We start from the raw sequence: 15,345 nt of genomic DNA, 5'->3' as shown, positions 1-15,345 counted from the left end.
CTTGTGCAATCCATAAGAGAGCAAGGCGCAGCCCTGGTCACCGCTGCAGCACGGCAGGACATGGAAATTTAAGTAGCTTTGAAACCCATCAATGGGGTGAAGGGGGAATGGCCTGAGAAGGCAATGGATCATGCTTAGAGGGCTCTGAGGGAAATAGGGAACGCTGAAGGTCAACGTGCACGCGTGTCCTGAAGGAGCAGCTCAAACCCTCATTCGCATTCACGGGAGGCTCTGGCCCTGTGCGGTGGTGGGATCAGTCGACGGGTACAATAAAACAGGAATTTTCAGAGCATATAATTTTTTCTCAGAAGCTAAAGGCACCAGAGGATGGTGTGGAATAAGCGCTAACGTGGAGCAAGAGGGTGCCTCAACACAGTCTCCTCCTCTGAACAGCAAGGAGCAGGCTGCACGAGGCATCACTTAGCCGCTGTAACACTACATTTGTTTTCTAAGTGCTCCATCCCACTTAGCTTGGCCAACTGTGAATATTTGGAACACCATCGATCGTCCATAAAGACACCAACACCATAACATAAGAAGAAACCCAGCTAAAACGGAGCGTCCAGGAAGCTCCCGGACCCGTCGCATCCCCAAGCCTCGTGTGCTTGATTGGGAAAAGAAGCTTCTGGGTGGTTGAAGGAGGAAGAAGTTCGACGTTGGCAGGCACCCATTAGTGTTGGTTACAACTTGCTCAGAGAAAATATTAAAATAAAAATTAGATCATAAATTTGGAGCCACAGTTACCAAGCCTAAAGTGCAAATTGCCAAACAAGTCAAGAGACTCATTAGCATTTTATGTAAATCAGTTATTACTGTTCTCCACTTCCTTAATTATCCATGTTATTTCAATACAACCCTTTCTTTGATGTCCCAATTCTATATTTAAATAGTGCAAGATTTCTATCATATCCTCCCGCAGAGGTTTGTGCCATGCAAAAAACATGCCAAGAGCAGCTATTTTAGAGACTACAGGGAAATGTTTAATTGGTTCATCCCATTTGAGTTATGAGGGCGTATTACTGAGCACATAAAATCAGAAACATGGAAAGTACTAGCTTGGAGAAGTTTACTAAAACCTGCAAGAGACTGCTTGAAATTTTGCCCCTAAGACTTTTTGGATTCTCAGTGGGAGCTGATTCAAAGGGAAATTTTGCAAACTTCATTGAATTTTGCTAAACGATTGATTTATAATTGAAATATTTGGAAATAAAACCCAACAGCCCTCTTTCCTTTGGCACAGAGAGTTATTCTTTCGGTTGGATGGAGAGAACATGAACAAATACAGAGAAGAAGAAACACGAGACGGATGTGAGAGGAGAGAAGCGTTTCTTATCCAACCACTTTTCAACTGGATTGTGTTTTCTGAAAGAGGAACCATCACAAATGCAAGTTTGTTGATGCCTTATTCTCAAGTTGTCTAAACTGAGGAAAATCTCACAGCTTACAAATAGGAGTGTCCTTTCCCTAATAAATGAACTTTTTAAATGACACTGAAATGAAAAAAGGCCGCAGGGAACTTGACAGTCACTCTTACTATCTTTTAAGCAGTAGGTTCTATGGTCTTTGTCTTTGCTCCCTGCCTTTATCTTTCTGCCTCCTGCCCCATAACCTGCCTGGTTTTTAAATGCTTTAATTTAAAAAATGAATAAAGGGAGAATCTCTGAATGTGAATCGTAACTGAATATATGTCTATATATTTTTGAACAATCACTATGTCTGATTTATTTTATTTATTTTATTTTTTTTTATTTTCTGGGAAAGAGCAGATCTGGAGGAAAGCCAGTATGATAGTATAGGATTTGGTGACAGGTTGACCCAGGTTCAAGACCATGGTATATGGCCTTGTTCAAGTCATCTAACCCGTGGTCTCCTTCAGTGAAACATAGCCAACAGTGCTCAACTTGAAGAGTTGTCATAAAAATTGGCATACATGTGTGTGTGTGTGTGTGTGTGTGTGTGTGCGTTTAGTATATAGTAGGTACTCAACAAATGGTAAGCTTGAGCCTTTACTCTAGGTCAGTCACTGTGCCGAGTGTTTACATAGGTGATCCCTTGGAGTCCTCAAAACATCAAAATAAGTATGATTACTACTGTGTATATTTAACAGATGAAGAAAATAGGGTTTCTGGAGGTTACTGACTTACCCAAGGTCACACAGCTGTGATTTTAATACAAAAGTTCTCCGAGCTAGAGCAATAGTTTTGATGAGAAATATACAATGTAATAAGCTTAATATTAAAAGGAGAAGAAAAAACAGTATTTCTATATTCTGTCTCTACTTAAACTAATAATATTTACAGAAAACTTATCTCTGTGGACTAAAATACTTTAAATATTTAATCTGACTTATTGGTTATTTATTTAACAAATACTTTTATGGGGTTCGCCATGTTCCAGGCACTGTTCTAAGCACTTGAAACTAGTAACTCATTTAACCATTTATAAATTTTTATTTGCAGACCAAGCACAGGGGTATATGGAAGAGTTCCAAGATGCCAGGAGACAGGAACCCAGCCTAGTACTTGCAATCTTCTAAGTTCCTGGGCATCAGCCCATATATATGCTGGGGTTTTTTTTTGTTTTGTTTTTCTTTTTTTTGTTTTGTTTTTTTAAATAAAAAAGTGAATTACATTTTTAAAAACATGATTTTTGTGATCATACATGTGGCATACTCATTATAGAAAATTTGGAAAATGTAAGAAATTATAAGGAAGAAAAGAAAATTAAAAAGCCTTTATAATTCCTCCACACATTGTTAATATCGATCCAAGATTTTAGTGGAAAGGAACACACATGACCTAGTACAAAGAGTATTTTCTAGTTGCTTCTTCACTTTGCTTATTTTAGGAATCTCAAAGTAACTCAGAAGTTACTACTCCACAATCATAACAAGGGCAGTAATTGGCAAGAGAACCCGCCAGGGGTTCAAATTCCTGAGTTCTGTGTCTTCTTTATATAGTTTGCTGTCATAATCTACGAGAATATAAAGCTAGCATCAAACATATCAAGTGGGATATTTCCTACGCAGTCCAAAACAAAACATAAAAAACTGACATGCCACCATCAGCAAAAGACGTTAGTCTCGGTCTTTTACCTCTCTGTCCCCTGTTTAAATCTTGTCATTTGCTCCTTGGTTGTGTGAGAGATTATTAGCCTTCAGTATTTACTATATTCTTTACCCTGGGACTTCCTGTTGCAGAAATCTGATCGCTTATCTGAAAAGCTTCAGTTCCCCAAGTAAACTAGTGGGGTTTCATCACCAGGAAAGCACATTGTTCCAACTCTAAAAGTCTACAGTCTAAAATCATCATCATGTATTTTCATCAGAATGAAATATCGGGCGCTCTGCTCAGTGCAAGATTTTATTAATGATGTGCTGTCAGGGGCTGGATGTTCTGCATATTTGCATATTAAACAGCTGAGTGAAGAAACATTCCTTTTATTGCTGCAGGGAATAAATCAGTTTAAAGCAAGTTCTCATCATTTATACTCCTTTCAGCTAAGTCTTCTTTTATTGAAATAAATTGTTGAAGTGCTTTGCTCATTCTTTGAATACTGATGAAATTTACCTTGATAGGACCTCAGGAAAAATAATATTTTCTTAAAGGTGCAGTATTGTTCCATTTTTGAGTATTACTTTAATACATTATTGATAAGATAATTTAGAAATATCAAAAGAAAGGGGAAGAAAAACAGTTTTGAATAAAGAAGGTGTTTCCTCTGGATCATTTTATCAAATGCATCTTTATTGGTAGAATGTAGGCGCACACACACACACACAAAAGCCAATAAGCAACAAAAAGTACTATTTTTTTTTAAATGAATGATCGACTCTTTTTCCCTTGAAATCCCAGTGGGCAGCATATTTTATCCACGCACAAGGGCACAGTGTTTAGAAGATCCCAAAGTTCACTGTCCCCTGGGTGAGCACACAAGAGGTCCCAAGAAGTCAAGCTGTTTTCACATACGAATCATACCTGGCCTCAGAGTAGGGGGACAGTGGCTGTGTTTCAAGAGCCTTGCATCTGTTTTGGGTTCCTATCTACTCAGTACCTACTATCTCTGCCAGAGTTTGAAAAGCTCCGTTCAGACCAAATAAGTCCTGAAACAATTTTTTAATCGTTGGTCCACATGATATTTTTGAAAACTTTTAATCGCTTGCCAACATTTTAAAATTGGTAAATTCCATATTTTTTTTCTCTCTCAAAAAAGCAGAAGATCAAACGATCTCCTAAGTCTGTTCCACCGTCAGTTGCTGAGCAGCAGCCGTCTGCTGGGTGAGGCAGGTCCTCCCAGGTTGCCGCAGTCCCCACCACTCTCTAGTCTATTATGCCTGGCCTGCGCCCTCTACGATGGCTGCCTGGGGCCTGCGAGCATTTTTTTTTTTTTTCCATCCCTGGCCTATACCTTTTCTCTTGGTGGTGACCTCAGTTATATAACATGCTCGGGCAGTGCCTACCACATCATATGCATCCAGTAAGCATTAGTCGACATTAAAATAGATGAAAACATGGGAACCGAAGTTAGTGAAATAAATGTTTTATTCCCTTTATGATATCCTTCTGAGTATAGAACCAAGCATTTCTTCAGCTTACAATTTCTTGTTTTCCGAAGTAATTTTGTATATAAAAAGTAGCCCCCTCGCTCCTTCAATTCTTTTCTCAAATATCCCCTTTTCAGCGGTGCCTTCCTGGACCACCGTATTTAAAATTGCTAATTTCTTCCTGAACTTTGCTTTCTCTAAATCTTTCCCAATTTACTTTTTTTCTATAGCATGTATTGCCATCTGAGGGACACTTGCTCTGTTTTATCTGTTTATTTGATAATTGTTTCATTCCCCTCCCCCACTAGAAGATAAAGGCCATGAAGGCTCAGGGTTTTGTCTGTTTTGGTCCTTCCTGTGTTCAGAGTACCAATATCCATGCCTTCCACTTAGTAGGTGCTTAATAAATATTAATCAACTAAATGAATACATGGATGATGGAATGGATGGATTTACTTATCATAGATTGGCCTCGATCTTCATAGAAATTCAAATCAACAAGTATTTATTTGAGCGCCCAGCATGTGCAGGGCCACGTGCTGATTGCAACATGGAAGGAAAAGATGGGCAAAACAGAGATTCCGTGCTCAGGAAGCCACAGCCATGCCAATGCTCTATGCCAAAAATGTGATAATTGTATAAAGAACTACAGTGTTCATCCTTGACTGCAGGCTAGAAAGGAGGGATGGTGGGAACTCATATTTTTCCAGACCCTCTTATAGGCCAAGAACAAGGTCAGGTGCTCAGAGCAGCCCCATGGAGAGTCAGTGCACTTCCCCTTTTACCTGAGGCTCAGAGAGGATGAGCCACCTCCCCAGGGTGGCACCACCCTTGTGCTCACAAGGGGCCCAGGAGGCAAGGTCAGTTCAGCCTGGCCCTAGGCCCTCTTCCATGGCAGGGAGATGGGAGAGCAGGGTTGAAATAGAGATTCTATTTCTAGAATCTCAGGAATGCCATTTGGTGAAGTTGCTGGGTGGAGGCACCAGGATCTCCAATGTGGGGATGGACTTGGGGAGGATCGCGTCCCTGCTGGCTCACTGTGGTTAGAGAGATGGACATTGCTCAAATGCCCCTGAGATCCTCGAACCCATTTCTCATCCTGGAGGTGGTGAGGTGGTGGCAAGGTGGGGGTAGAAAGGAGGGGCAGTCCTTCAAAGAATATACATTAAAGAGTGAACATAATATCAGCACAGGATTTTTTTTTTTTTTTTAATCTTGAAAGAAACAGTAAAAAGCTCTTATTCCTGTTTCTCTGCCAGGAGTAGTATCGTTTCCATATAAATCATTTGTGACAGAAGCTCCTTATTTTTAAGTGGAAAATGCACATTTAATAACAGGAGAATAATGTTCAAACATCCCCTCATTGATGACTGCCAAGAGAATGCCAGCCTTGGCTGTTGCCTGGAGAATGAAATGCTCAGGTGCAGCTTTTCTCAGGGGCCATGTGGTCATTGCCATGGCCTTTGCTTAGGCAGAGCTCTGAGCGGTGGCTCCCCCAGGCCTGCCTAACCCAGGGCAGCTGAGTGCTTGTGTACCTTGTGAACCTGGAGTCAGAGTAGACCGGGATTAGGATCCCAGCCCCACCACTAACTAGCTATGTGACTTAGGGCTCATTATTTTGCCTCTATAAGCCTCAGTTTTTTCATATGTAAAATGGGCATAATGTTAGTCTCTACCCTCATAGGCTTAGAGCAAAGTTTAAATAAGGAGAGACATCTAGCACTGGGCTATCTAATATATAAGGCAACCATTGACCACATGGGGCCATCTAAATTTAAATTAATTAATTTAAATTAATAAAATAAAATTAAAAGTTCAGAGCCTCAGTCATACATTTCAAGTGCTCAGCAGCCGCATGTGGCTTGTGACTACCACATCGGGTAGCACAGAGAGCATTTCCATCACTGCAGAAAGTTCTGTGGGACAGCCCTGGTCTAGAGCACTTAGCTCAGTGTCTGGTACACAGTACGCTGCGTTGGTTCTTAAATTTATTCTCATTCATCTATAAGGAAATAGAAGGAGGTATCCTACATAGTTAAATCAGAGCCCTTGTAATCATGTCTTTAATAAATTGGGGTTAGTACCACCCAGGAGTCCCTCCATATACTAAAAAGGAAGGAAGCACAGTTTGGACATACAGGACTCTGCCCATTAAGACAGAGTCTCTGGGGACCGGGACTCGAAGGCTCCTGATCTGGAGCTCAAGGGAATCCCGTATTACAGGTGTTAACCTGATTAGCCTGAGCTTGGCTCCTCGTTAATTATTTGAAGTAGGTAGGACAGTTTCCAATACTCAGCACAAACGTTTGTGTGTTGACTGCCGCTTAAGAGTTATTTGGCCTTGGAAAGTTACTCTCTAAGTCAGTGCTTCTTAAACTTTGGTTGGCATGAGAATCCCCTGGAGGGCTTGTTAAAACGCTATTCCTGGGTCCCACCCCAAGAGCCTGCAGTGCTATAAATGAGCGAGGGGCCCAAGATTCCGAATTTGTAGCAGGCTCTCAGGTGACGCTGATGCTTCCAGCCCTTGGTCCATTCTTGGAGCCCCCTTTTCTTTTTAAGCCTGTTTATTCTTTTGTAAAGAGGTGTTTTCCAAGTCCGTAATTACTGTGAGAATTGAGAAAATGAGTATATGTAAAGCCCACAGCCAGTGACATTGTAATTTTACTATTATTTTGTTTTTACTAATTATTTTTACACTCACAAATCAGGGTCTGCTAGGATCACCTGATATTTGAAAGTTGAGCCCATGCACTACACTACTCTTCTATAATGAAATAACTATCTTGGATTTAAACTATTAAAGAATCTTTCAACTTATAGTCATTCTGGACCAGTGAGGATAGATGTATCTCCATGTGTGCAGTCAGTGTTACTCCTTAATCAAGTACTTCTCCCTTTCAGGGTAGTTTAGAGCAGATATTGCCTGTACCATTCATTCCTCCACAGCCTGCAGAAAATGGTTAACACCTTAACATACTCGCCCAATGCTAAAAGTGTGCGTAGTACCTTCGTGTGACACAAAGTGGGTGTTTTGGAAACACAGGCTTTTGTGATTGGACATCAGCAACAAGGGGGAGACAAATCTTTCCCGAGTGGTGGATGCTATGAGGATGACACTTCTGTTTTAGGATTAGAAATTTTAATAAATGAAACTCTAGGCTGCTCCAACGGATAAGCTTTGATGGGATAGGAAAGCTAAAGCTTTCAAAACCCAGGATTCCAGTTCAGATGCCATATTCCTTTGTTCTACCCCTGACATATTTCCAAATTCTGTTTCCAATTGCCAAAGTGTGTTAATTGCTCTTGTCTTCGATGCTTTGATAAGCCATAATTTTCAAGGACTTGAATGAGTTTTGATATTAAATATCAAATGCTGTGGTGGTTTGATTTTGAAGAGCTCATCGTGATGTCTAATTCAGGTTTCCTGAGTGTCTTAATTAGGATTCTTTTGTCACAAGGAACAGAGTCATAATCATGTCACCTCTTCAAAAAAAAAAAAAACAGGTTTATTGTAGGAGACGTTGGCAGGCTAGGAAATGAGGCAGCTTCAGGTGCCTGTCCTCTATGATTTCTCCTGCACGTTCACTGTGTTCTCTTCTGACTGGCTTCTTCTGCTACTGCTAGATTTATTTGTACTCCTCCCTAAAAGTTTTGGCTCACCCGCTCTTCTTTTTGCTCAGGGCAACTCAACTCCAACTCCTGGCATTTTTTCATCAGCTGTCCCTGCTTCAACACACTTAGACTTTGTTCCCCAATTCCCTAGTATAAATAAAATCCATTGGTATGAATCATCTTTTCCATTGGTAAATTGCAAACCAAACTTCTGGATTGACTGCCCTTGGTTCAGATATGTTCAGACTTGCGGTCTGTTCAGCTGTAACGAGAGCAGTGTCAGGTGGTACAAAACATGCCCACCCCTGGATAGGACCATGGGAGTTTTGCTCAGAAGGGTAAATGAGTGGGCAGACATGACTGGTCCTCACCCACTGTTGAGGTTTTGCAGTGTAGGGCCAACTGAATTGGAATGGCAGCTGAGCATGTGGAGTCAGATAAAGACCAGAATTCCTCCCCACCCCACCCGTTTGCAGTTGCCTCGGATTTATTGTGGGACCTCCATGTGGTGCAAGCATGCCTGCTGGCTCAGGCTGCTCCTCACAGCAGCAATGTCCCTCAGAGTGGAGAAGCCACATGGAGCCTCTCAGAACCTCCTTTTGTCTCCTTCCTCCCTGCTAAAGATTGAGAAAGGCCCTGTCCAAGCAGCTGACTTTGGGGCGGGGAGCAGCAGGTATCTATCTATTCCCAGGTTAATCTCAGTTTCAACGGGCTGGAACTATAATTATAATGGCCAACATTATAATGAACTATAGAGATACCACAACTATCACCTAATTGAGCTTCTCTTTGTTTGCCTCTGTGTTTTTGTGAGGCAGTCACGTTATCAAAAAAGAGGGATCTGGGAAATAAACTGGTAATTCACTCCCCTTATCGTTGGAGCATGGGAAAACTCACTAGTATGTACTAGAAACCTGGGAACACACGAGCATGATAGTCTTACACCAATGTCTGCATCATGGGCTTCATCTGGGAACGTCTCCACTTTGATTTTTATTGGGGATATCTTCTGCCCACAGTTCTTACAGGGAACTTTTTACTCTTTGATGTACACTGTAACGTGGTCCACTCCCTGAGGTACTGCTGCTTGTCCTGTTACAGTCCCCACTTCTCGCTGCAGCAAGATGACTAGTCAGAGTTTCCATTCTGATTTTATGACCCTGGGAGGGATGGGGGAGCTCTGTGAGGTCATTTGTCTGTGTTCAGCTAGGGTAGGGTTGTTCCCTAATCATGTAGTCAAGTGTTTGGTCTGGTCTCATTTCAAATGTCTCAAGAAATGAGGCCCTGGGACCTCTCTTTGGAAGCTGTTCTGTAGCCTGATAACTCTCAGTGTGATACTTTTTTGCATATGTCTAATATTCAGTCTGACACAAGAAGGCTATAAAGAGCTGAGTCTGTTTAAGGTAGTTCTTCACCTAGAAATGATCTCATAATAGTCACTTTTGTTATAAATCTTCATCCAGCATGGGAGTTCAGTGCAAGTTACAGTGAGACCTAGGGACTATTTATCCTAAAATGCAAGAATAGCCCCCAAAATGAGAAGTAATGCTGAAAAGCTAATCCATCTACCAACAGTTTGTCACGTAGTAACCATTCTATGTATGTTATAATATTTCACATTGCAGTATGTGTTTTTGCTTACGTGGTGCTAAATGCAAAAGCAGAGAAGATTCTGCTATTGACTGCTTAGCACAAAATTCAAAAATTCACAGCTTTCCTCTCTGAAACTGCTCTGACAATTGCCTCTCATTCCATTTTCCAAGGATTGAGATCTTGACCTGTATCTTTCTCCTGTGTGGGATCTATCTGTAATGTTGGTCACAGTTGATGGTGGGAGGTTAATTATTGCTGAGAAAAAGATCTCAGCAGAGGGCTGAGAGAGGGAAAGAAAGGGGAAGGGAGAAGAAAACAAGAGAAAGAGGAGAGAGAATAGGAGAAATAGAAATTGAGAATTAGAAATAGAAATGTAAATAAAAGAAAGGAGGGAAAAATGGAAGTGGATAAAGAGAATGAGATAAAGAAAGAAAGAAAAGAAAGGGCAGGCAGATTCGGGATGTGTAGACTGGTTTGCTATCAGTCATTCCTTTGAAGTTTCACTTTCTGGATCCTTCCTTTGCTGTAGGAACCCGGTTCTCAAAGTGCGGTTTCCAGACCCACGGCATCCGCATCACCTGGGAACTTGTTCGAAACACAGGTCATGTGGCCCCGCCCCAGACATCCTGAATCAGAAAAGCTGGGGAAAGGGACCCAGCTATCTGTGTTTTCAAAGGCCCTCCAGCATGCTCAGGTTTGAGAATCACAGCTATAGGTCATTTATAGAGACCTATATAGGGACTTCACCTCTGCTCCACTACGTGCCTTCTCTAGCTCTCTGTCCAACAGAGGCAGAAGTTGACTCACAGAAACAGTTATCTCTGGCCAGGGGACAGATAGTTCATTATAATGTTGGCCAGAGATATTCACCCAGGAAGGCGAAGTTGGTTCCTCTTGACCACACACCATGCCACATGTAATATACAGATTCCTTATCGGCACAGCCTGTCCCTGAGCCATGCAAGGTAGGCAGGGCGTCAGGATATAGCTCTCAGTTCTTCTTCCATTTCCGCTGTTGACACATCATGGCCGATGAGAGAGTAGGGATCATTAAAGAGTTTATTTTCATCTTTATCTTATCATTTAAAGCACATTTTACAACAAGGAGTTCTGACGATATAAAAGGTTGTACATTAAATAACCACTCAAATTAGCACCGTTTCATTTCCATTCATTCACACACTTCTCTTGTCTTGCTCATGCCATGACAGTAAATCCAAGCCACTTTAAGCAGATATTGGAAATATAAGCCTAATATGTTTTTGGTGCTCCTATGATATAATTATGACTTAAAGTCAAAGTCCTCATATCAGATCATATTGTTTAAGGTAAAGAGATGTGTTTATTAAAAGAGGAGAATTGGAAATGTAAGAGTCCTCCTTCATCTTCAGTGTGGACTATAGTTGTTTGAGGATTTGTTCTATTGCACGCTGATAAATATTTATCATGGTTAAGTGAACAATCATTTGGAGACAGATACCGTTTTATGATGCAGCTTCTCAGGGCATCCTAATTGTGACTCTGCCTTGCCGTTTTATGTTTTATCGGAATATGTAGGCATATACTTTATGAGGTTGGGTAATGAAGAGAGAGAGACCCCAATAAACGTATTTGCTAAGAGTAATGGTTATCTACAGCTCAGCCACCCTCAGTTAGCATAGCCTCCATTACACAATACAAGGCAACCAGTTCATAGCTCAATTAGACCTAACTTGCTTCATTTTTAGGCATTATGTTATTCTAAATTAACACTATATTTCATATTCTCCAGGTCTGACTATTAACCGGATTTTGGAACCTTCGGGGTTTATTATTTAGTAATCCCTGAAGCTCTCAAGTAGGCATTTTTAAATTCATGCATTAGAACAGATTAAAAATTAGAAAGGCATGTTAAATAACCTACTCCCTTTCTTTTGCTAATTGTGCCAGCAGAAGTAAAAAAAAAAAAAATGCAAGTGAGGTCAGATCTGATAGGACACAAATGAATTTGCTACCTGCCTTACTGCTGATCGTTGCTGAAATAGGGGTTATTTAAATTAGAAAATAATTTTTGAAATCTCTGTAGCATGTCAAAGAGCCACAGTCCAAGCACAGAGACTAGGATTTTTTTTTTTTCTTTATGCTTTAAAGTTTTCTGCAACAAGAATAGAATGTACGCTGGAGGAAAAAAAAGGCCTCGGTACAGATAAAAGTGACAAGACATGCAAATGTTTTGAAAATGGTGATTCGTTAACCCCTAGAAAACATCTCTATGTTTCTTGTTGCACAGTCTTCATCCTTAGTTGTTCAGCGGAAATAGGAAACTTACCTGAAAACCTTAATTCACAAAGATCATTCATGATGAGTTAGTGCATCGGTTGCTCTTTTGCTTTAATATTTTTTTTTAGGAAAGATTCTAACAAAGCTGACTTTTCCGGGTCCCCATACACTAACTCATTTCACTTTTCTCTTTTTCCTTCTTCTATGACATATGAAATCACTGTTTTTAGAGAATAGAAGATTCTGCCTTCATTATACAAGCTTTGGGATACTACGAACCCTGTCACCTATGCGGTCCTCAGTGAGGCCAGATACACGCCTTGCCCTGTTATCTCCAAATGCAGTGTTTCCTTCTGGTCCACTGACCCTTATCCAGGGTCATCTTCCCCCCAGGGGACATTTGGCGATATCCGGAGGCATTTTTGTTGCCAGGCTTCGGGGAGGTGGTGAGAGAGGAGGAGGAATGCTAAAGGCATCTAGTGGGTGGAGACCAGGGATGCTGCTCAGGAATTGCACAGGAAAGCCCCCCACAACAAAGAAACCCAGCCCACAAATGTCAATAATTCCCGTATTGAGAAACCCTCTTCTAGCCACACCTAACCATTGGAAGGTCACCAACCCGTCCTTTGCACGTGTAATGCTCTTGCTTGCCTTGAATTCTTCTTAGCTGATTCCCGCTCATGCTCCCAGACACCCCTAGCCCCATGAAGAAATCTTTGCTAAGTACCATAGTGTCTTGTGGCAAAGCCTGCCCTCCCTTCTCTTCTGGACAGAGTCTCCTTGATCAAACTTTAGTCAGCTCCTCTGAGCCTGCTTCTCAAATAGGCCAGGACGTTGGCCCTACACTTGCCAAGTCTGCATAGTCCAGTCTTAGCACAATCCTAAGTCAACTTAGAGAGAATCTCCCTCCACCCTTGATGTCTCCTCTTAGTAACTTTTCATCCACCGATGACTCATCCTTGGCTTTAAATCCTAGTACTCCTGTATTCGGAGTTGAGTCCAGTCTCTCTCCCCTGTTGCTAGTATCTTGACACCCATGGAAATAAATAGTTCTGACTAAAGTCTTCTTTACTATTTTAACGAATTTCAGGCTAATTCTTTCTTTAAAACACCCCACCTACTGCACTACTAACTCTTCGAGGGTCAGGGCCATGTGTTGTTCAGAGCCAGATAGATGGTACCCAGGCTGGACGTCTAAGAAATGTTTATTGAATGAAGATGAGAGAACATTCAGGGGAATTAGAATGTATATATCAACGTATTCATAGTCCCAAACTCTAAAGGATAAATTTTACCCCGTTCTTTGTCTTCTCCCCTACATCTAGGTGTTTTTGAGCCACAGCCTGGATGCAAGTATGAATAAACTTCCCCCATTAAGTGCCTGAATTATTTAAGCACTGCCAGTGATTCTGTATAAACCATACATTAGAATGTATTGCATGTGCCTACACTTCAAGAGCGCCCATCAGCCTACCCTGGGTGACTTGATGTTGCCTCTTAGTGCCACGTCAATACTAGAGTATTTTCAAATATTGCACGTGGCTGAAGCCTTTGTGTTCAGGCTTCTACAGGCATTATCCGTTTGTAAAACTAGGCCCCAATCTATATGTCCAACGCCATTCCTAGACCCCCTTTGATAATCCTCACTGAGCAGACACACTCGATACATCTTCGCTAATGGGTTCTGACTTCATAAAATGTATTAATGACTTCTTTTTGAAAGTAAGAGTGCTTTGAATACGAGTCTTTATGGCTTTAGAAGTTCATGAAAGCAAAAGCAGAGTATTTCCCCTGGTGTTTGTGTGGTAGAGGAATAGACATATACTCAGGGCCTGTGCATCTATTTCCTGTGATTCCAAATTTCACGCTGCCTGGTCAAATCAGGCCTCTCCTGATTTTCAGTCCTGTCTGTCTGATGTTGGTGGATTCCTTCCTTCCAAAAGGCTTATAATCATTCCATTTGAAAATAGCTTTATCACATGACACAGAAGATAGGAAGGAAAATCTGGAATTGGCCTACTGGGTGCTTTAAAAAGCATCATCTCACTCAATCTTTGCAGCAACCCTGCAGCAGAGAGTTATTATTATCATTCCCCAGTTTGTAGATGAGAAAACTGATGTTCTAGGAAGAGGGTGTGGTTGAACTTGAGCCCTGGAATAACTCCCAAGACTACATGGTCTATCTCTCTCTACCTCGCTCTCAATCATAATGGTGAATGGAAGAGAAGCAACAACTTTTTCCTTCAGGAATTTTTGAATAGTTGAAAGATTTTCTTGAAGGATATGAAGAAACTGTGGCTTCCTTGGCTACAATCCTCACTAGAAGTGCACCTTGTCTTTATGGAGATTTGTTTTCAACGATTCTTCCACTTACAAGGAAGTACATTAGAGTGATGGCCAAAGTAGCTGGCACCTGGCTGACATTTGGTGATTAAGAATGCCTGACTTGGGTTCTGAGACATCTAACACACTCTTATAGGTAACATCTATAGATGTATAGCCCTTCCTCTTCAACTGCAAGGGCTGCATGCCCAAATCCCCCATGTTTATTAAACTTTCAGTTGAAGACACAATGGGTTGACGGACTAAGGTCCCTAGTGGAGCCCTTGCACATATGTTATTTATGACCTCTGTGAACCAAAAAGACTGACTTCAATTAATACATTTTCAACTAGGGTCTGGATATCCCCAATTTTCCCTGGTGGAGGGCCGATGCCAGAGTTTATTAGAATTCATAGGAAATCGAAGCACATTTTCTTAGAGTCAACTTTTTAGTTACTAAACCACATTGATTAGAGCAAAACAACCACAAAAGTTACCTAGTAGAATGCCTCTTTTGTATGATTTTAAAAAGATAGAACATGAGTGTTTAAACACACTTCTGTCCCTGGGGATATTCTTTGCTATGAGAGCTACATGCGTGGAAGAATTTGAAAGCCCAGCCATAAGGACATCATATTATTCATTTTTATTTGCCATCTAGAGCTTGCCAGAAACCTTTTTAGATCTCTCTCCTCAGAAGTTTCAGCAAGATGCTAGTAAATGTATGTTGCTTTGTTGCAGATAATGTATACCTTGAAAAGCAATTATTTGCCCCTCTCTTGGGTCCTCAACTCAGATGTCGACTACCTGCCTGGTTTTGTGGCTGGGCACTGTTGACCCGCACCTCTGGGTTTTTACCAAAAACTGCCCCCTGCAACACAGCCCTTCGTATACCAGAGGGATAGCCATATATATATATATATACATATATATATATATATATATATATATATATATATATATGTGTGGATATGGAAGTTAAGTTATATGTTATGTGTGTGTGTATATATATATGT

The 15,345-nt window shown here is 41.1% G+C and overlaps 1 protein-coding gene across 10 annotated transcripts in view; it reads left to right on the top strand.

The window, feature by feature from the left end:
• Positions 1 to 15,345, top strand: part of WWOX (WW domain containing oxidoreductase) — a 932,057-nt gene that overhangs the window by 454,337 nt on the left and 462,375 nt on the right. The window contains exon 9 of one of the 10 annotated variants that reach the window (XM_039888495.1): positions 2,460 to 8,044. The exons of 8 other annotated variants lie outside the window; for them this stretch is intronic. In XM_039888495.1, coding sequence (XP_039744429.1) covers positions 2,460 to 2,519 — 60 coding nt within the window. In that variant the 3' untranslated portion in view covers positions 2,520 to 8,044. Of the gene's footprint in view, positions 1 to 1,240; positions 1,876 to 2,459; positions 8,045 to 15,345 lie in introns of those variants that run through there. One more of the 10 variants, XM_039888494.1, reaches the window with a different exon arrangement.

This window comes from Pteropus medius, unplaced genomic scaffold, assembly GCF_902729225.1.
Source record: "Pteropus medius unplaced genomic scaffold, Ma_sr-lr_union100, whole genome shotgun sequence".
Taxonomy (NCBI): domain Eukaryota; kingdom Metazoa; phylum Chordata; class Mammalia; order Chiroptera; family Pteropodidae; genus Pteropus; species Pteropus medius.
This window is presented reverse-complemented; position numbering and strand designations above follow the sequence as displayed.